Raw genomic sequence first — 21784 nt, forward strand, 5'->3', positions numbered from 1 at the left:
ATACAAGTGCAAGAATTACTCACACAGTGTCTACTTAAGTCGTATAATTGGTGATTATTTATTCCCTAACCATGGCTGGGTCTGAGGAAGTTAGTGCGGCTGGCAAGTCCATGGATGCCAAAGCAAAGAAAGCGTCACTACAAGCTCGGAAGGGTCATGTTACTAAATCATACAAGTGTATGGAGTTAATGAGACAAGAAACGGTAAACCCTGATGAATTAAAGCTACACCTAGATGCCTTAGAAAGTAGATATGAGTCATATAAATTGTGGTATAAGGACTGTGAGAGTGATCTGGTGAATTGTGCAGATGATGCTGAACAGGAGCAGCTACTGGATCAATATTATGAAGTGGAGGACAACATTGTGTCCTACAAAACTAAGGCTTTAGAGAAGGTAAAGGGTGTAGACAATGTTGTTGGTCAACCTAGTAAGGAAAATCAGAGGTGTCTACCAAAACTCCCAGAATTATGCATGCCTGTGTTTAATCCGGGAGAAAACTGGGAGGAGTTTTGATCTATCTTTAAAGCAGTCGTACATGATAGGAGTGATCTTGCAAGTGTTACCAAATTATGCTATTTAAAGGGACAAGTAAGGGGAGATGCACATGTTCTCATACAAGCATTCCCAAATGTAGATGACTCCTATAGTGAGGCAGTTGACTTGTTGGAGGTCACTTACAGTAACTTGGAGCAAAGAAGGCTGGATCTAGTAGCTAATTTGGCTAGCTTGAAGACTACAGATCACAACCGCAACAGCTTACAGCAATTTAGGATCAAACTAGAAAGCACTCTTAAGACCTTGAGTAATAAATATGATCTGGAGGGAGCAGAGTGGTTGTTGAGTGCCTTGATTCAGAATAAATTGAACCACAAGACAGTAGAGTGGCTATCTAACAGATATCACAAGGGTTACTTCGGGTTGGAAGAAATAAGAGTGGGCCTGCAGGAGCTAATTGTCCAACTGCAGACCAGCCAACGCATTACCTCTAGGAATACCACGTCTACAGACCCCAGTGCACCTGTCAAGTTCCACAAAAGGAAACTTTATCCCAATATCAATAATCATAAGTCACCTACTAAACGGGGTTACGTAGGCACATATCAAGTGACAGGGGGCAGTAATAGTGGTTCTCCACATCAAAGCAAGAGGAGGAAGTACCACAATAAGGGTAGCCCAGTTGATAAGAGGTCAGGCAAAGAAAGGAGAGATTGTATCTTCTGCAACGGTACTCATTTCTCTAAGAACTGTAATGCCTATAATTCATGGGATGTTAAAGTGGAAAGATTGGAAGAGCTTGCTAGATGTATCAGGTGTCTAGGAAATCATAATGTAAGGGATTGCCGTGCTAACTTGCACCATTGTTATCAGTGTAACAAGGGAAGACACCACATAGGTATGTGTAAGGGCGGATCTAATCGTAATAATGGTAACAATAGTACTGATAGTGATAACCCGGACACAACAGTAGCCAACGTAAAGATTGCAGCTAATATCGGTAATGATGGCCTAGCTGAGGTAGCTTTACCTGTGTTGGATGTGGTGATTAATGATAAACGGTGTAAATCCAAAACTGTAACAGCATTACTGGATCAGGGATCACAACGTACCTTCATAAAACGTAATTGCCTTAATGGGATTGAAGTCAACAAAGAACCAGTATTGAAGTCAACAAAGAACCAGTATTGAAGTCAACAAAGAACCAGTATTGAAGTCAACAAAGAACTAGTATTGAAGTCAACAAAGAACCAGTATTGAAGTCAACAAAGAACCAGTATTGAAGTCAACAAAGAACCAGTATTGAAGTCAACAAAGAACCAGTATTGAAGTCAACAAAGAACCAGTATTGAAGTCAACAAAGAACCAGTATTGAAGTCAACAAAGAACTAGTATTGAAGTCAACAAAGAACTAGTATTGAAGTCAACAAAGAACCAGTATTGAAGTCAACAAAGAACTAGTATTGAAGTCAACAAAGAACCAGTATTGAAGTCAACAAAGAACCAGTATTGAAGTCAACAAAGAACCAGTATTGAAGTCAACAAAGAACCAGTATTGAAGTCAACAAAGAACCAGTATTGAAGTCAACAAAGAACTAGTATTGAAGTCAACAGAGAACCAGTATTGAAGTCAACAAAGAACCACTGCAGAGGTTGCAGTGGTAGTCAGGGGGTCAACAAAGAACCACTGCAGAGGTTGCAGTGGTAGTCAGGGGGTCAACAAAGAGCCACTGCAGAGGTTGCAGTGGTAGTCAGGGGGTCAACAAAGAGCCACTGCAGAGGTTGCAGTGGTAGTCAGGGAGTCAACAAAGAACCACTGCAGAGGTTGCAGTGGTAGTCAGGGGGTCAACAAAGAGCCACTGCAGAGGTTGCAGTGGTAGTCAGGGGGTCAACAAAGAACCACTGCAGAGGTTGCAGTGGTAGTCAAGGGGTCAACAAAGAACCACTGCAACCTCTGCAGTGGTAGTCAGGGGGTCAACAAAGAGATAATGTTGACGCACGAAATCCCTAAATAATTCTAGAGGATCTTTGCTTGGAACTCAAGGGAGAAAGGGGGAGGAAAGAGAAAGGCTGAGAGAGAGAGATTCAAACTGTCCAGAATGAGGTTTGTAATATGACAAAAGAGAGCGGAGATAATCCCAAAAGCCGAAGAGGGGACGAGCCCAACGAGCAAAAGAAGGAATGGATAGAGAGGGAGGGATAAAGAGAAGGGATAGAGAGAGGGAGAGAGCCAGACAGGAGAGGTATTGGAGAGTTAAAGTGGATAGTTTGCTAGGAATCTCGCCTCAGCGCACACACACTGCCTAGGTCATTTATTCCCTAGCCACCCAGGCTGTGCTGGGATCCCAGCCACCCAGGCTGTGCTGGGATCCCAGCCATCCAGGCTGTGCTGGGATCCCAGCCATCCAGGCTGTGCTGGGATCCCAGCCATCCAGGCTGCGCTGGGATCCCAGCCATCCAGGCTGCGCTGGGATCCCAGCCACCCAGGCTGCGCTGGGATCCCAGCCATCCAGGCTGTGCTGGGATCCCAGCCACCCAGGCTGCGCTGGGATCCCAGCCACCCAGGCTGCGCTGGGATCCCAGCCACCCAGGCTGCGCTGGGATCCCAGCCACCCAGGCTGCGCTGGGATCCCAGCCACCCAGGCTGCCCTGGGATCCCAGCCACCCAGGTTGCCCTGGGATCCCAGCCACCCAGGCTGCCCTGGGATCCCAGCCACCCAGGCTGCCCTGGAATCCCAGCCACCCAGGCTGCCCTGGGATCCCAGCCACCCAGGCTGCCCTGGGATCCCAGCCACCCAGGCTGCCCTGGGATCCCAGCCACCCAGGCTGTGCTGGGATCCCAGCCATCCAGGCTGTGCTGGGATCCCAGCCATCCAGGCTGTGCTGGGATCCCAGCCATCCAGCAATATTAAATAACCCTACAATTAACTTTTAACAATGTATAATGAAGCATGTTACCCTCCGTTATTTTTTTTTAATTTCAGTGTTAGTGTGTACGCGTGTACTTGCTTAGCTGTGATCGCAGGGGGTCGATTCCCCCCTCTCTCCCCACCCCTCAACAACAGGCTTTACCGATTACTGTATCTGCTCCTGAAACTGTGTAGTGCCCACCTCCACTTAAAACCACGAGACTGAAAAGTTCCTCCTGAAGTCCCTACGGTGCATCTGCTGTTTTCGTCTCTGTCACTATCCAGTCACTTATCAAATGACAGTCTGTCAATGGTCCAAGTCGAACCTAAGATCGTCATAATAATTTTTTTATGTGCGTGTTATCTGTGTATTGTTCCAGTGACGGTATTGTGACTATGATCACATCTCCCCTGGTTCTCCTTACACTGAGTAAAACACCAGTACTTAAAGTTTGAAGTCGACCACAAGTGGCACTTTATCCAACTATTCCACCATATTTTTTCTTAAAAATGTTATATTGGCGAATTTGTAGTTCCAGGGGCAAAGTTTACAAGGTACTACCATACTTGGCTGGTACTACCATCCTTGGCTGGTACTACCATACTTGGCTGGTACTACCATCCTTGGCTGGTACTACCATACTTGGCTGGTACTACCATACTTGGCTGGTACTACCATACTTGGCTGGTACTACCATACTTGGCTGGTACTACCATCCTTGCCTGGTACTACCATACTTGGCTAGTACTACCATCCTTGCCTGGTACTACCATCCTTGCCTGGCACTACCATACTTGGCTAGTACTGCCATCCTTGCCTGGTACTACCATCCTTGCCTGGTACTGCCATCCTTGCCTGGTACTGCCATCCTTGCCTGGTACTACCATCCTTGAGCGGTACTACCATCCTTGCCTGGTACTACCATCCTTGAGTGGTACTACCATACTTACCTGGTACTACCATGTTTGCCTGGTACTATCATTCTTGAGTGGTACTACCATCCTTGCCTGGTACTACCATACTTGCCTGGTACTACCATCTTTGCCTGGTACTATCTTTGCCTGGTACTACCATACTTGCCTGGTACTACCATTCTTGCCTGGTACTACCATTCTTGCCTGGTACTACCATTCTTGCCTGGCACTACCATACTTACCTGGTACTACCATCTTTGCCTGATACTACCATCCTTGTCTGGTACTACCATACTTGCCTGGCACTACCATACTTGCCTGGCACTACCATACTTGCCTGGTACTACCATTCTTGCCTGGTACTACCATACTTGCCTGGTACTACCATACTTGCCTGGTACTACCATACTTGCCTGGCACTACCATACTTGCCTGGTACTACCATTCTTGCCTAGTACTACCATACTTGCTGCTGGCTGGTCAGATGAGGTACAGGGCCTCCAAGAAAAATTTTTCAAGACGGAACAAGACTGCTTTGGGGCCCCTGGGGGCAGGTTGAGGACCCCCCGGTCTAAGTGAATATTACATAATTATTTTTCTAAATTAGAAATAGTTAAAATTACCAAAAAAAAGCAAATGAAAAAATAAAAATAAAAGGTCTTTGGCCCCATCAGAGATTGACAGCCGGGAGCCGGACCCACGTACCGGCTGAACCTCTCTCTCATAGGCCTTGATGGGATACACTTTTGATATACCTATGATTCTGAGAGTTTTTCTACTCCTGGAGCCAGGTTATAGGCCAGGCTTGTCTGGTGCTTACCTAGTCAAGCAGGCTGTTGCTGGTCCGCAGTTATTTCACTAGAAAAATACATCCATTTTAAAAAACAAAACTGCAACCTACGCTCTCAAATAATCCCAAATTTCTTCTAAGCAAGATACATCAATGATGAAAGTTTGAATCAGATCAGAAGAAGCATTTTCAAGTTATTGCACGGAAACTGGGAATGACCTGTATTGTGACTGTGGTTGTGTTGTTAGTGTCGTCAGTCCTCTGTGGCGCCATCTATTGGTATGATTTTTCAATTTATTTTTCTTCTTTTTTTCTACTTTTTCTTGTGTTTATCTTTTGAAGTATGGGAATCTCTTCATAAAAATTCCACTTTGACGAAAGGGCGCCTGAACTTTTTCCTACTTACAGCACACCGGTGTTGAAAGTTTGAAGCCGATCGAATGAAATGTTCTCAACTTATAAGCAAAAAAGAAAAGAAAACCCCTCATCAAAAGGAAAAAAAACTGCAGCAATCACAGTAGGATATCACTCCAGGGATACCATAACACAGGTATCCTCTTATGTTACTAAGACATGTGTCATGTGTATTACTGATGATAGACTGCGGTACACTTACACCTGTTTACTCTAACAAAAATCTTATCTTTTAGTAGTACTACTAAGAACAGTAGTACTACTAAGAACAGTAGTACTACTAAGAACAGTAGTACTACTAAGTACAGTAGTACTACTAAGAACATAAGTACTACTAAGTACAGTAGTACTACTAAGAACAGTAGTACTACTAAGAACAGTAGTACTACTAAGAACAGTAGTACTACTAAGTACAGTAGTACTACTAAGTACAGTAGTACTACTAAGAACAGTAGTACTACTAAGAACAGTAGTACTACTAAGAACATAAGTACTACTAAGAACATAAGTACTACTAAGAACATAAGTACTACTAAGAACAATAGTACTACTACTAAGACCAGAAGTACTACTAAGAAGTGTACTAACCTTCCTCTCAGCCAGCAGCACCTTGCCGAAGGAACCCTTGCCTAGCACCATCAAGTAGTTGAAGTCAGTAGCACGGATGATGTCCCTCTTATTCATGTTGTGTGGGATGTGATTGTCTGTGGTGCTGGGAGTCTTCTTGGAGAGCGACGTATTCTGGTACACAACACCAACGTACAATGCAAATATTATATCACATATATAATGAGTAAAAATATCGAAATTCAGTGTTACCCATTAATATCCATTAACATAAAAAATAACGTAGGTGAACCCTAAACCACTTTATAACTACCATCATTGGAAGTAACTGTGTGAATAACAGTTAAAATCGTAATAAATACTAGTTAAACCATCATTCTAAAACCTGGTTTAATAGTATGAAATATGTTCGCCTCTAGCAAGGCAATGATGGAGTGATGGTGAAAGTGTTTCTTCTTTTTTTGGGAGGTCACCCTACCTCGGTGGGAGACAGCCGGTGTGTTAAAAAAAATACTTTTACAAACTTTTTCTTTTTTGGTAAAAACAACTGATAAAGGACATTCAGTCTGTTGAAAGGCCTTATAGTATACGCTGTTTAACTTCAGATGATTTTTTTAATCGCATTTACTAAGCAAATTACTAGACACAAATAACTTTTATAAGATAGTTTAGTGCGTTACTTATGATGCAGGCTCGAACCACCGTCATCTTACTATTAGAAACTTAACCTATCGTCATGCCTTGACTGATGGTGCTTAGACATGACGGTTGTGATGACTCGACTGATAGTTCTTAGACATGACGGTTGTGATGACTCGACTGATAGTTCTTAGACATGACGGTTGTGATGACTCGACTGATAGTTCTTAGACATGACGGTTGTGATGACTCGACTGATAGTTCTTAGACATGACGGTTGTGATGACTTGTGGCCAGCACCAACAGCCTGGTTGACCCGGCTATCAACCACGAGATCTGGTCTGGTTCCCGGGGTCACGAAGGGGAGGCGGTGACCCCCCAGGAATTAACAAGATGCAGGTAAACAAGCAATTCGATATTGAGATTTGTGTGAATCGGTAAACCCGTGTGGGATTATCTCAAGTCATGAGCGGTGGAGGCTCGATCCTCCGTCCATTAACCGATTATGGTGGAGATAACTGCCTGGTGAGGTAGTAGTGATGGTAATGGTGGTAATGGTCTTGATTTCAGCCCTGCGGTGAGGTAATGACTCGGGGATAAAAAAAATAGTAATGGTGGCCTAAGGATAAGGGATTTAATGGTATATGGTGAAGATGGTCATTGATAAGGGATGAATGGTTCCTAGGGGAGGTAAAAATTGGTTGCCATGGCAATATCTAATGGTAAATGGTTGCCATGGTAGTAGATGGTTTCCATGGTGATAGTTAATGGTGAATAGTTGCCATGGTAGTGGATGGTTGCCATGGTGATACCTAATAATGGATGGTTGCAATTTTAAGAATGGCCTCAAAATTTACACTAACAATCGCTGGCTATTAGACTAAGAAGTAATACTAGCTATATATAACAAAAAAGGCACAATACCGCGACTGGAACAGTACACAAATAGCCCGCACATAGAAGAGAGGAGCTTACGACGACGTTTCGCTCGTACTTGGACCATTTACACCTCTCCTTTTTGTTAGTGTGACTTTGTAAATGGTCCAAGTCGGACCGAAACATCGTCGTAAGCTCCGCTCTTCTATGTGCGGGTTATTTGTGAATACTAGCTATAACTAGGAGGGGAAATGAACTAGTTACGTGGTCTCTAACGCTAGTTAAGAGACCGTATCTAACTACCTCACTAACCTCTACCAGCAACACTGTGTTAATTGTGGTAATTGTTTAGAAGTGGTTTAGAGCACTAGCTAATTAATTCCAGAGGCCAAAAGTTACAAAAATATAACAATTTAAAAAAAAATCTAGTTTCTTTATTGCCCCTTTACGTAAGCACAGATTATATTTAAAAGTATAATGTAATTTATGTAACAGGTGAGTAAAGTTATATCTGAAATAATAAAGAAGTTTTCAATTATTTTTTCAGTAAGTTGGGTTGGTAAGTTATATTTATACCAAGCACCACACATGGTTTGTTATGATTGCTGGAAGACTGGGAGAGAGAGAGAGGGACACAGAGAATTTCTTAATCATTAGACCAAAATATTCTGTCTACTTCTCTCGAAGTCATATTTAAAGTGCAGTAATACCCACTAGGGAATAAAAAGTAACAATACCATGGCTGGAACAACTCACAAATAACTCACACTTAGAAGAGAAGCCTCATACCTGCCTTTCTCAACACTCGTGACTTGACCTCTGATTCCTCTTTCCACTTGACCTGTCTTCTGTATTTACTGTCTTCCTACTTTCCCCTTCCTTGGTTTCCTTTCTTTCCAGCTTGGACCTATGTTCCCCGAATTAAGCCTGAATGCCTTCCACATCCCCCCCCCCCAGGCGCTGTATAATCCTCCGGGTTTAGCGCTTCCCCCTTGATTATAATAATAATAATAATCCAGGTTGGACCAGTTGTCCTGCTGGAGTTGTTCTCTGCCACCTTGGTAACAAGTGATCGTGCTGAGACACGTCAGTCTTCACCACATTCCAATATAAATCATACTCACTGTATCACTAGTGCTGCCAAGACTGGGTTAGTACGTTTACTACAGTGCTCCTCTGTTCTTTTACTAGTCTCCTACTGCTGCTGTTGTTGTTACTGTGTCCTGTGTCATACAGGAACTACTACTACTACTACTACTAATAATAATAATAATAATTTCAATATTGCACTCTACTATTGTTTTACCTCTACTTCAGTTAATACTACTATTTCATCATCATCATCATCATCAGTGTTGCTTCCGTTGCTACCACTGCTAATTCAACGACTACTGTTACCACCACTACTACTACCTTCTGCCCCCTTCCCAGTGTTTTCTGACCTTCCTTATATATTCTCCCCTCAGCTGTGACTTGACAATGGAGCAGGAGAGACCTAATCATCACAAGGTTCGTCTCTTAAGTAAAAATTATTTGTGAATCGCACAAATTAAACACCAGCATATATACCATGTGTGGAGCTTGGAACAATATTTAACATTATAAACTTGTTAGTTTTATTAGACTATATACTATAAAAATATTTATTATAAGAATAAACATGTATTTATTATAATCAACAATGTTTGCTGAGTGAGTGGGTAAATTATGCTAGAGAATCTAAGGTACATAACTACACACTTCAGACTCTGGGTGGAGAGGGAATTACATACTCTGTAATTATTGGTGGCTTGGATAGACAGATACAGGAGAATTAGCGCGCGCGAGCGAGAGAGAGAGAGAGAGAGAGAGAGAGAGAGAGAGAGAGAGAGAGAGAGAGAGAGAGAGAGAGAGAGAGAGAGAGAGAGAGAGAGAGAGAGAGAGAGGCAGAGAGGCAGAGAGAGGCAGAGAGAGAGAGAGAGAGAGAGAGAGAGAGATAGAGAGAGAGAGAGAGAGAGAGAGAGGCAGAGGCAGAGAGGCAGAGGGAGAGGCAGAGAGAGAAAGGCAGAGAAAGGGAGAGGGGCAGAGAGAGAGAGAGGGGGGGGCAGAGGCAGAGAAAGGCAGAGAGAGAAAGGCAAAGGGAGAGAGAGAGAGAGAGAGAGAGAGAGAGAGAGAGAGAGAGAGAGAGAGAGAGAGAGAGAGAGAGAGGCAGAGAGAGGCAGAGAGAGAGGCAGAGAGAGAGGCAGAGAGAGAGGCAGAGAGAGAGGCAGAGAGAGAGGCAGAGAGAGAGGCAGAGAGAGAAAGGCAGAGAAAGGGAGAGGGGCAGAGAGAGAGAGAGAGGGGGGGGCAGAGGCAGAGAGAGAAAGGCAGAGAAAGGGAGAGGGGCAGCGAGAGAGAGAGAGAGAGAGAGAGAGAGAGGCAGTGATGGGATCTATAATAATTCAACGCTACACAGCATTAGTCATGGGAGAGGACACACTGAGTACACATCTGGCTGTGTCTTGTACTCAAGCGACACTTGGTAAAGCCAGTATACATACATACACAACCTAAGAGCTGCAGTAACGCACACACGCACACTTACACATGCACTCACACACACACACACACACACACACCCGCTACACCTGACTTACCTGGTAATACACAGGTGTTCAATACACTTAAGAAATCTCTGAACAGGTGTTTGCTGTCTAACACTTAGGGAAACATGTGCAGGCAGTCACTTAGAAAAGAATATCTTGGGAAGTTAAATAGACCCTGGGGAGCTGGGTGTCACCCTGGGGGAGGAACGTGTCACCCAGGGGGAGGAAGGTGGTTGTCACCCCGGGAAACGAAGGAAGTTGTCACCCCGGGGAAAGAGGTTGTCAACTCGGGGGAATAAAAGTGGTTGTCACCCCATGGGAAGGAAGATGGGTGTTACCTCGGGGAAGGAAGATGGGTGTTACCTCGGGGAAGGAAGATGGGTGTTACCTCGGGGAAGAAAGATGGGTATTACCTCGGGGAAGGAAGATGGGTGTTACCTCGGGGAAGGAAGATGGGTGTTACCTCGGGGAAGAAAGATGGGTATTACCTCGGGGATGGAAGATGGGTGTCACCCCGGGTACGGAAGATGGGCGTCACCCCGGGTATGGAAGATGGGCGTCACCCCGGGGGAGGAAGATGGTTGTCACCTCGGGGAAGGTGGTTGGCAACCCGGGGAAGGAAGACGAGTGTCACAGAGGGGGAGGAAGATGGTTGTCACCCCGGGGGAAGGAAGGTGGGTGTCACCCCGGGAAAGGTGGTTGTCACCCCGGGGAAGGTGGTTGTCACCCCGGGAAAGGTGGTTGTCACCCCTGGGAAGGAAGATGGGTGTCACCCCAGGGAAGGAAGATGGGTGTCACCCCAGGGAAGGAAGATGGTTGTTGCACCTGGGAAGGTAGTTATCGCCCCTGGGAGAAGTGGTTGTCAGGCTTGTGGCAGACTAATTACCAAATAATTAAGGTATGCTAATGAGACGGGATCACTTAGCGAGGTGTGAGGGATCACGGAGACCAGTGACGGAATCTCCACTCCCCCGGTGTGAGGGATCACGGAGACCAGAGGGACGTTATCTCCACTCCCCCGGTGAGAGGGATCATGGAGACCAGAGGGACGGTATCTCCACTCCCCCGGTGTGAGGGATCATGGAGACCAGAGGGACGGTATCTCCACTCCCCCGGTGTGAGGGATCACGGAGACCAGAGGGACGGTATCTCCACTCCCCCAGTGTGAGGGATCACGGAGACCAGAGGGACGGTATCTCCACTCCCCCGGTGTGAGGGATCACGGAGACCAGACGGACGGTATCTCCACTCCCCCGGTGTGAGGGATCATGGAGACCAGACGGACGGTATCTCCACTCCCCCGGTGTGAGGGATCACGGAGACCAGAGGGACGGTATCTCCACTCCCCCAGTGTGAGGGATCACGGAGACCAGAGGGACGGTATCTCCACTCCCCCGGTGTGAGAGATCATGGAGACCAGAGGGACGGTATCTTCACTCCCCCGGTGTGAGGGATCATGCAGACCAGAGGGACGGTATCTCCACTCCCCCAGTGTGAGGGATCACGGAGACCAGAGGGACGGTATCTCCACTCCCCCGGTGTGAGGGATCACGGAGACCAGACGGACGGTATCTCCACTCCCCCGGTGTGAGGGATCACGGAGACCAGAGGGACGGTATCTCCACTCCACCAGTGTGAGGGATCACGGAGACCAGAGTGACGGTATCTCCACTCTACCGGTGTGAGGGATCACGGAGACCAGAGGGACGGTATCTCCACTCCACCGGTGTGAGGGATCACGGAGACCAGAGGGACGGTATCTCCACTCCACCGGTGTGAGGGATCACGGAGACCAGAGTGACGGTATCTCCACTCCCCCGGTGTGAGGGATCACGGAGACCAGAGTGACGGTATCTCCACTCCCCCGGTGTGAGGGATCACGGAGACCAGAGTGACGGTATCTCCACTCCCCCGGTGTGAGGGATCACGGAGACCAGAGGGACGGTATCTCCACTCCCCCGGTGTGAGGGTTCACGGAGACCAGAGGGACGGTATCTCCACTCCCCCGGTGTGAGGGATCACGGAGACCAGAGGGACGGTATCTCCACTCCCCCGGTGTGAGGGTTCACGGAGACCAGAGTGACGGTATCTCCACTCCCCCGGTGTGAGGGATCACGGAGACCAGAGGGACGGTATCTCCACTCCCCCGGTGTGAGGGATCACGGAGACCAGAGGGACGGTATCTCCACTCCCCCGGTGTGAGGGATCACGGAGACCAGAGGGACGGTATCTCCACTCCCCCGGTGTGAGGGATCACGGAGACCAGAGTGACGGTATCTCCACTCCACACGCAGAGTTTTCAACTTTAAACTTTGCTTTTGTATGACTAATTTTAAGCTGAAACTGGTTTCGAATGACTATTTTAAGCTCAAACCGGTTTTGAAGGACTACATTTTGAGGTAAACCGATTTTGAAGGACTACATTTTGAGGTAAACCGGTTTTGAAAACCTATATCTTTTAGCCCAACCAGTTCCGAACCACATTTTTTTTTTTAATTCTCCCGACGATATCTTGAATTCCAAAGATATTTAGAATTACAGCAAGTTTTGTTTTTTGAATTCCACTAATGAATTTTTATCATTTTCGCTTCATTTTGAATTATACAGACTGGAACAGAGTTGGGTGGGCAGCATTTAAATTCCAGGCAGGTTTGAACTGCATCAACATTTCGGTCTCACCGAAAGCATTTAATCTCTGCCAAAGATTTTCCGCGGGGTGAAAAGTTGAGGGGAAAGAAAGTTGAATAAATGTTGAGAGCAAAAACTGAGGGGTAAACTGAAGAGAAAAATGATAGTTTAAAAGTTGAAGAGAAAGTTGAGGGAAAGGTTGAATGGAAAATTGAAGAGAAAGATAAAAAAAAAGTATGAAAATTGAGGGGAAGAGAAAAGCTTGGGAGAAAGTTAGGGTGAAAGTATAGGGGAAGACTGAGGGAAGCAAAGGGGAAAGCAGAGGGGAAAGTTAGGGTGAAAACAGAGGGGAAGATTGAGGGGAAGCAAAGGGGAAAGCAGAGGGGAAAGTTATGGTGAAAGCAGACGGATACGTTAGGGTGAAAGCAGAGGGGAAGTTAGGGTGAAAGCAGAGGGGAAAGTTAGGGTGAAAGCAGAGGGGAAAGTTAGGGTGAAAGCAGAGGGGAAAGTTAGGGTGAAAGCAGAGGGGAAAGTTAGGGTGAAAGCAGAGGGGAAAGTTAGGGTGAAAGCAGAGGGGAAAGTTAGGGTGAAAGCAGAGGGGAAAGTTAGGGTGAAAGCAGAGGGGAAAGTTAGGGTGAAAGCAGAGGGGGGGGGGGGGCTGAAATGTGGCGGGCGGATTCCGTAGAGTTTATCACCTTTAACTCGGCTCAAGCCTTTGTTTACATTACACACGGGGGCAGCAATAAACCCGTTGGGGTTCATACACCTGGTGGGTAATTGCAAGTAATCAGGTTTGTGTGGGAGAGAAAGATAGAGAACCAGTAGCTCCAATTCCTTGGATTAAGAACCCTCGTTGAAATCAAATAATTTTCGGTTGTACACTAGGTTGTAACTGCCACAATATTTAATTTTTGACGCCGATTCCAAAACTTTTTTTTTTCCGGTTTTTCTCTGCTAGTGTTATTATGGTTTCTTTTACAGACAAATTATCATAAGCGCTAAACCCACATTTTATAGACAAAATCACTAGCTTTATTTAAGTAAATGTTTACCTTCTGGTTCCATTTATAAGGATCATAAACTGATTGTCAATTAAAAATACGCAGAAAACCACTTAATTTAACACTTATATGGAGAAATTCCGTACTTAATTTTGTGGGGTGAGGTATTACACAAAAATCGATGTTTCTGCCCCCCTCCCCAAAATCGTACTCGCAATATTAAGTTTTCGTAAACTGCGTTTTTACAAATGTTTTCTATAATTATTTACCAGGTGAACGATGTACACTGCGGCGCTGCTAAATTATTCCACTGATTATCTTAATATGTGATTTATTACGCCGTAAATAGTCAAAATTAAAAAAAAAAAAAAAAAAAAAAAAAATTATTTGGAAAGCGAGACGTGCTGGGGACGGGGGGGGGGGGGACAACACATTTGTAATCAGCGTTAAAAACGGGGTCAGAAAAACGTGTTTATAACATGGATGAGAAAATTACTTGTTGTTGTCCAGTTTAATAAATCAATAACCGGAATGTGACGAAATTAATGATCTGCAAATTTTTATTCGTGTGACGCGCTAAAGCCGCTTGGGTCATTCAGCAATACACACAATGATAGCTGGATGGGCAAATATTTTTGTTAGTGGGATGGATTTGAGAAGGACCCGCTCAATATACGCCAAGAGGCCTGTTGCAGTGTTCTTACTTTCTGTTCCTATGTACAGGAAACTGCCGCTTACCCGTTGTCTCGTGTACGCGACCTTGGCATGTGTGCCTCTAGTGGCCGCTATATCAAGAGTGCCTTCATATGTCATTTATTTCAGCAGTGAGTATTTTCAAGTCAGTTACTGGTATCTTCATTACAATGTTTCACAACCCCCTGCCCAACATCTCATGACGTGATATAAAGGCTTCATGTCGCTCTAGTCTACCCAGGAGCTTCATGTTAAGATCGTTACGCTATCGTGTGGAGAATATCGCATATCATATCTTTCACCAATATTGTTGCAAGAAATGTTTCTACTCGGAAAAAAGACTTTATTGACACATTCCAATAGCGTAGCACTCACCAATGACAATAATGACAGTCTCAAAACAAGCTTACATTGTGACAATGTTTCGCTGTGCAGAGCTGGATGGAGCGCTACACAGCGCTCTAGTTCTAAGAATATATTCACAGCGGTCTGCTACAATTCTTTTCTCGTACACTCTTACTCCTTATCTAGATTCTAGCAAAGACGTAAGAATTCCAGTGCTATTTAAATATGATTCTAGGGAATCTGACACGCTGGTATCACAGTACATATGACACGCTACCGTCAACACTAACATTATATATGACACGCTGCCGTCAACACTAACATTATATATGACACGCTGCCGTCAACACTACTAACATTATATATGACACGCTGCCGTCAACCCTAACATTATATATGACACGCTGCCGTCAACCCTAACATTATATATGACACGCTGCCGTCAACCCTAACATTATATATGACACGCTGCCGTCAACACTAACATTATATATGACACGCTGCCGTCAACCCTAACATTATATATGACACGCTGCCGTCAACACTACTAACATTATATATGACACGCTGCCGTCAACCCTAACATTATACATGACACGCTGCCGTCAACCCTAACATTATATATGACACGCTGCCGTCAACACTACTAACATTATATATGACGCGCTGCCGTCAACACTACTAACATTATATATGACACGCAGCCGTCAACCCTAACATTATATATGACACGCAGCCGTCAACACTAACATTATATATGACACGCTGCCGTCAACACTACTAACATTACATATGACACGCTGCCGTCAACACTATTATGACACGCTGCCGTCAACCCTAATATATATGACACGCTGCCGCCAACCCTAACATTATATATGACACGCTGCCGTCAACCCTAATATATATGACACGCTGCCGTCAACCCTAACATTATGACACGCTGCAGTCAACCCTAACATTATATATGACACTGCCGTCAACACTAACATTATATATGACACACTGCCGTCAACCCTAACATTATGACACGCTGCCGTCAACCCTAACATTATGACACGCTGCCGTCAACACTACTAACATTATATATGACACGCTGCCGTCAACACTACTAACATTATATATGACACGCTGCCGTCAACACTAACATTACATATGACACGCTGCCGTCAACACTATTATATATGACACGCTGCCGTCAACACTAACATTATATATGACACTGCCGTCAACCCTAACATTATATATGACACGCTGCCGTCAACCCTAACATTATATATGACACGCTGCCGTCAACACTAACATTATATATGACACGCTGCCGTCAACACTAACATTATATATGACACTGCCGTCAACCCTAACATTATATATGACACGCTGCCGTCAACACTAACATTATATATGACACTGTCGTCAACCCTAACATTATATATGACACTGCCGTCAACACTATTATATATGACACACTGCCGTCAACACTAACATTATATATGACACGGTGCCGTCAACCCTAACATTATATATGACACGCTGCCGTCAACACTAACATTATATATGACACGCTGCCGTCAACACTAACATTATGACACGCTGCCGTCAACCCTAACATTATATATGACACGGTGCCGTCAACCCTAACATTATATATGACACGGTGCCGTCAACCCTAACATTATATATGACACACTGCCGTCAACACTAACATTATATATATGACACGCTGCCGTCAACCCTAACATTATGACACGCTGCCGTCAACCCTAACATTATATATGACACGCTGCCGTCAACACTAACATTATATATGACACGGTGCCGTCAACCCTATTATATATGACACGCTGCCGTCAACCCTATTATATATGACACGCTGCCGTCAACCATAACATTATATATGACACGCTGCCGTCAACACTAACATTATATATGACACGGTGCCGTCAACACTAACATTATATATGACACGCTGCCGTCAACCATAACATTATATATGACACGGTGCCGTCAACCCTAACATTATATATGACACGCTGCCGTCAACACTAACATTATATATGACACGCTGCCGTCAACACTAACATTATATATGACACGCTGCCGTCAACCATAACATTATATATGACACGCTGCCGTCAACCATAACATTATATATGACACGCTGCCGTCAACCATAACATTATATATGACACGCTGCCGTCAACCATAACATTATATATGACACGCTGCCGTCAACCATAACATTATATATGACACGCTGCCATCAACCATAACATTATATATGACACGCTGCCGTCAACCATAACATTATATATGACACGCTGCCGTCAACCATAACATTATATATGACACGCTGCCGTCAACCATAACATTATATATGACACGCTGCCGTCAACCATAACATTATATATGACACGCTGCCGTCAACACTAACATTATATATGACACGCTGCCGTCAACCATAACATTATACATGACACGCTGCCGTCAACACTAACATTATATATGACACGCTGCCGTCAACCATAACATTATATATGACACGCTGCCGTCAACACTAACATTATATATGACACGCTGCCGTCAACACTAACATTATATATGACACGCTGCCGTCAACCATAACATTATACATGACACGCTGCCGTCAACACTAACATTATATATGACACGCTGCCGTCAACCATAACATTATATATGACACGCTGCCGTCAACACTAACATTATATATGACACGCTGCCGTCAACACTAACATTATATATGACACGCTGCCGTCAACACTACTAACATTATATATGACACTCTGCCGTCAACACTACTAACATTATATATGACACGCTGCCGTCAACCATAACATTATACATGACACGCTGCCGTCAACACTAACATTATACACGAGTTACAGTCATGTTTATCATCATATAATTGCGCTATCACGAATAAGCACCGTCACGAGACGACTTGGCATCTGCTATATTCTATCAAGTCTCAACTGACGACAAACTCACTTATATACGAGACTGCACACGCGATATGTAGTTACATTTTCCTACCCAAAGTTGCATGTGCCGGTGGAAAACTTACATTACCTGTGATAACCTGTAATTTTACCCGTAATTTACCTGTGATAGGTTCCTAAAGTTTTCCCGGCCTGGAAATAAGCCTGTTAAGACAGTTTTAGTGTAAGATTGTGTTAAACCTCAGAAAAGTAATTGGAGGGAGAGGGAAGGAGGGGCAGCGAGAGAGAGAGAGAGAGAGAGAGAGAGAGAGAGAGAGAGAGAGAGAGAGAGAGAGAGAGTAGGGATATGTTGCACAGGAATCGACAGAAACAAATACGGGGGTTGAGGCGGGGTGAGTGAGGTGGTGGGGTGGAGCACGATGCATGCACCTTCCATCTCTCAACAGTCAGGTGGAACAGCGAAGGGGTGGTGGGGGGAACGTCATACTCAGTGGAGACAACATGAGCGCCATGACAAACCATGATGGGGGGAGGGGTCGTTGTTGTGGCCGCCATGATGGTGGGGGGACCCGGTATTCCGACGACCCGGTATAGTGGTGTTATTTTGTCCGGTTTATGGCGGCAGGTATGGTGCCATGGTGACCCCCACGTCATATGGTCAGCCACGGTGTGATGGTGGCAGGTGGTGATGGTGGTGGTGGTGGTGGTGGTGGTGGTGGTGGTGGTGGTGGTGGTGGTGGTGGTGTGGTTGGTTGGTTGGTTGATGGTAGTGTTTAGATGTGGAAGCGACGAAGCAGTTGTGGTGGCAGCGGCGTGTAGTTTGAAATGGTGGTGGTGGTGGTGGTGTACGGGGGTGTAGGGGGTGGTGGTGTAGGAGTAGTGGTGGTGTAGGGGGTGGTGGTGGTGTAGGGGGTGGTGGTGGTGTGGGGGGTGGGGGTGGTGTAGGGGGGTGGTGGGGACAGTAGCGATTGTGGTGGCAGCGGCGGCGGCAGCGTAGATTGTGGTGGTGTAGTGGTGGTGGTGATGTAGTGGTGGTGGTGATGTAGTGGTGGTGGTGATGTAGTGGTGGTGGTGATGTAGTGGTGGTGATGTAGTGGTGGTGGTGATGTAGTGGTGGTGATGTAGTGGTGGTGGTGATGTAGTGGTGGTGGTGATGTAGTGGTGGTGGTGATGTAGTGGTGGTGGTGATGTAGTGGTGGTGGAGATGTAGTGGTGGTGGAGATGTAGTGGTGGTGATGTAGTGATGTAGTGGTGGTGATGTAGTGGTGGTGGTGATGTAGTGGTGGTGGTGATGTAGTGGTGGTGGTGATGTAGTGGTGGTGGTGATGTAGTGGTGGTGGTGATGTAGTGGTGGTGGTGATGTAGTGGTGGTGGTGATGTAGTGGTGGTGGTGATGTAGTGGTGGTGGAGATGTAGTGGTGGTGATGTAGTGATGTAGTGGTGGTGATGTAGTGGTGGTGGAGATGTAGTGGTGGTGGTGATGTAGTGGTGGTGATGTAGTGGTGGTGGTGTAGTGGTGGTGATGTAGTGGTGGTGATGTAGTGGTGGTGGTGATGTAGTGTTGGTGGCGGAGATGTAGTGGTGATGTAGTGGTGGTGGAGATGTAGTGGTGGTGATGTAGTGGTGGTGATGTAGTGGTGGTGATGGTGATGTAGTGGTGATGTAGTGGTGGTGGTGGAGATGTAGTGGTGGAGGTGGTGATGTAGTGGTGGAGGTGGTGATGTAGTGGTGGTGGTGATGTAGTGGAGATGTAGTGGTGGAGATGTAGTGGTGGTGGAGATGTAGTGGTGGTGGTGGAGATGTAGTGGTGGTGATGTAGTGGTGGTGGAGATGTAGTGGTGGTGGTGATGTAGTGGTGGTAGTGGTGATGTAGTGGTGGTGTAGTGGTGGTGATGTAGTGGTGGTGTAGTGGTGGTGATGTGGTGGTGATGTAGTGGTGATGTAGTGATGGTGATGTAGTGGTGGTGGTGACGTAGTGGTGGTGGTGATGTAGTGGTGATGTAGTGGTGGTGATGTAGTGGTGGTGATGTAGTGGTGGTGGAGATGTAGTGGTGGTGGTGATGTAGTGGTGGTGGTGTAGTGGTGGTGGTGATGTAGTGGTGGTGGTGGATATGTAGTGGTGGTGGTGGATATGTAGTGGTGGTGGTGGAGATGTAGTGGTGGTGGTGGTGATGTAGTGGTGATGTAGTGGTGGTGTAGTGGTGGTGTAGTGGTGGTGGAGATGTAGTGGTGGTGGAGATGTAGTGGTGGTGATGTAGTGGTGGTGATGTAGTGGTGATGTAGTGGTGGTGATGTAGTGGTGGTGATGTAGTGGTGGTGATGACGTAGTGGTGGTGGTGACGTAGTGGTGGTGGTGTAGTGGTGGTGGTGGTGTAGTGGTGGTGGTGGAGATGTAGTGGTGGTGGTGATGTAGTGGTGGTGGTGATGTAGTGGTGATGTAGTGGTGGTGATGTAGTGGTGGTGGTGATGTAGTGGTGGTGGTGATGTAGTGGTGGTGGTGATGTAGTAGTGGTGGAGATGTAGTGGTGATGTAGTGGTGGTGGTGATGTAGTGGTGGTGGTGTAGTGGTGGAGATGTAGTGGTGGTAGTGGAGATGTAGTGGTGGTGATGAAGTGGTGGAGATGTAGTGGTGGTGATGTAGTGGTGGTGATGTAGTGGTGGTGGTGGAGATGTAGTGGTGGAGATGTAGTGGTGGTGATGTAGTGGTGGTGGTGATGTAGTGGTGATGTAGTGGTGGTAGTGGAGATGTAGTGGTGGTGATGTAGTGGTGGTGGTGATGTAGTGGTGGTGACGTAGTGGTGGTGATGTAGTGGTGGTGATGTAGTGGTGGTGGTGGAGATGTAGTGGTGGTGATGTAGTGGTGGTGATGTAGTGGTGGTGGTGTAGTGGTGGTGGTGGTGATGTAGTGGCGGTGGTGATGTAGTGGTGGTGTAGTGGTGGTGATGTAGTGGTGGTGGTGGAGATGTAGTGGTGGTGATGTAGTGGTGGTGATGTAGTGGTGGTGATGTAGTGGTGGTGGTGTAGTGGTGGTGGTGATGTAGTGGCGGTGGTGATGTAGTGGCGGTGGTGATGTAGTGGTGGTGTAGTGGTGGTGATGTAGTGGTGGTGGTGGAGATGTAGTGGTGGTGATGTAGTGGTGGTGTAGTGGTGGTGATGTAGTGGTGGTAGTGGAGATGTAGTGGTGGTGGTGGTGATGTAGTGGTGGTGATGTAGTGGTGGTGGTGGAGATGTAGTGGTGGTGGTGATGTAGTGGTGGTAGTGGAGATGTAGTGTTGGTGGTGGTGGTGATGTAGTGTTGGTGGAGATGTAGTGGTGGTGGTGGTGGTGGAGATGTAGTGGTGGTGGTGGTGGTGGTGGAGATGTAGTGGTGGTGATGTAGTGGTGGTGGAGATGTAGTGGTGGTGGAGATGTAGTGGTGGTGGAGATGTAGTGGTGATGTAGTGGTGGTAGTGGAGATGTAGTGGTGGTAGTGGAGATGTAGTGTTGGTGGTGGTGGTGATGTAGTGTTGGTGGTGGTGGTGATGTAGTGTTGGTGGAGATGTAGTGGTGGTGGTGGAGATGTAGTGGTGGTGGTGGTGGTGGTGATGTAGTGATGTAGTGGTGGTGATGTAGTGGTGGTGGTGGTGATGTAGTGGTGGTGGTGATGTAGTGGTGGTAGTGGAGATGTAGTGGTGGTAGTGGAGATGTAGTGTTGGTGGTGGTGGTGATGTAGTGTTGGTGGAGATGTAGTGGTGGTGGTGGAGATGTAGTGGTGGTGGTGGTGGTGGTGATGTAGTGGTGATGTAGTGGTGGTGATGTAGTGGTGGTGGTGGTGATGTAGTGGTGGTGATGTAGTGGTGGTGGTGATGTAGTGGTGGTGGTGATGTAGTGGTGGTGGTGATGTAGTGGTGGTGATGTAGTGGTGGTGGTGATGTAGTGGTGGTGATGTAGTGGTGGTGGTGATGTAGTGGTGGTAGTGGAGATGTAGTGGTGGTAGTGGAGATGTA

The 21784-nt window shown here is 46.2% G+C and overlaps 1 protein-coding gene across 4 annotated transcripts in view; it reads right to left on the reverse strand.

The window, feature by feature from the left end:
* The window catches only part of Pkc53E (Protein C kinase 53E), a 668331-nt gene that overhangs the window by 157902 nt on the left and 488645 nt on the right, over positions 1–21784 (reverse strand). For 3 of the 4 annotated variants that reach the window (XM_070100587.1, XM_070100584.1, XM_070100588.1), the window contains exon 8: positions 6114–6266. In XM_070100587.1, the coding sequence (XP_069956688.1) occupies positions 6114–6266 (153 nt within the window). The remainder of the gene's footprint in view (positions 1–6113; positions 6267–21784) is intronic. The other variant, XM_070100586.1, reaches the window with a different exon arrangement.

The sequence above is a fragment of the Cherax quadricarinatus genome, chromosome 73, assembly GCF_038502225.1.
Source record: "Cherax quadricarinatus isolate ZL_2023a chromosome 73, ASM3850222v1, whole genome shotgun sequence".
NCBI lineage: Eukaryota > Metazoa > Arthropoda > Malacostraca > Decapoda > Parastacidae > Cherax > Cherax quadricarinatus.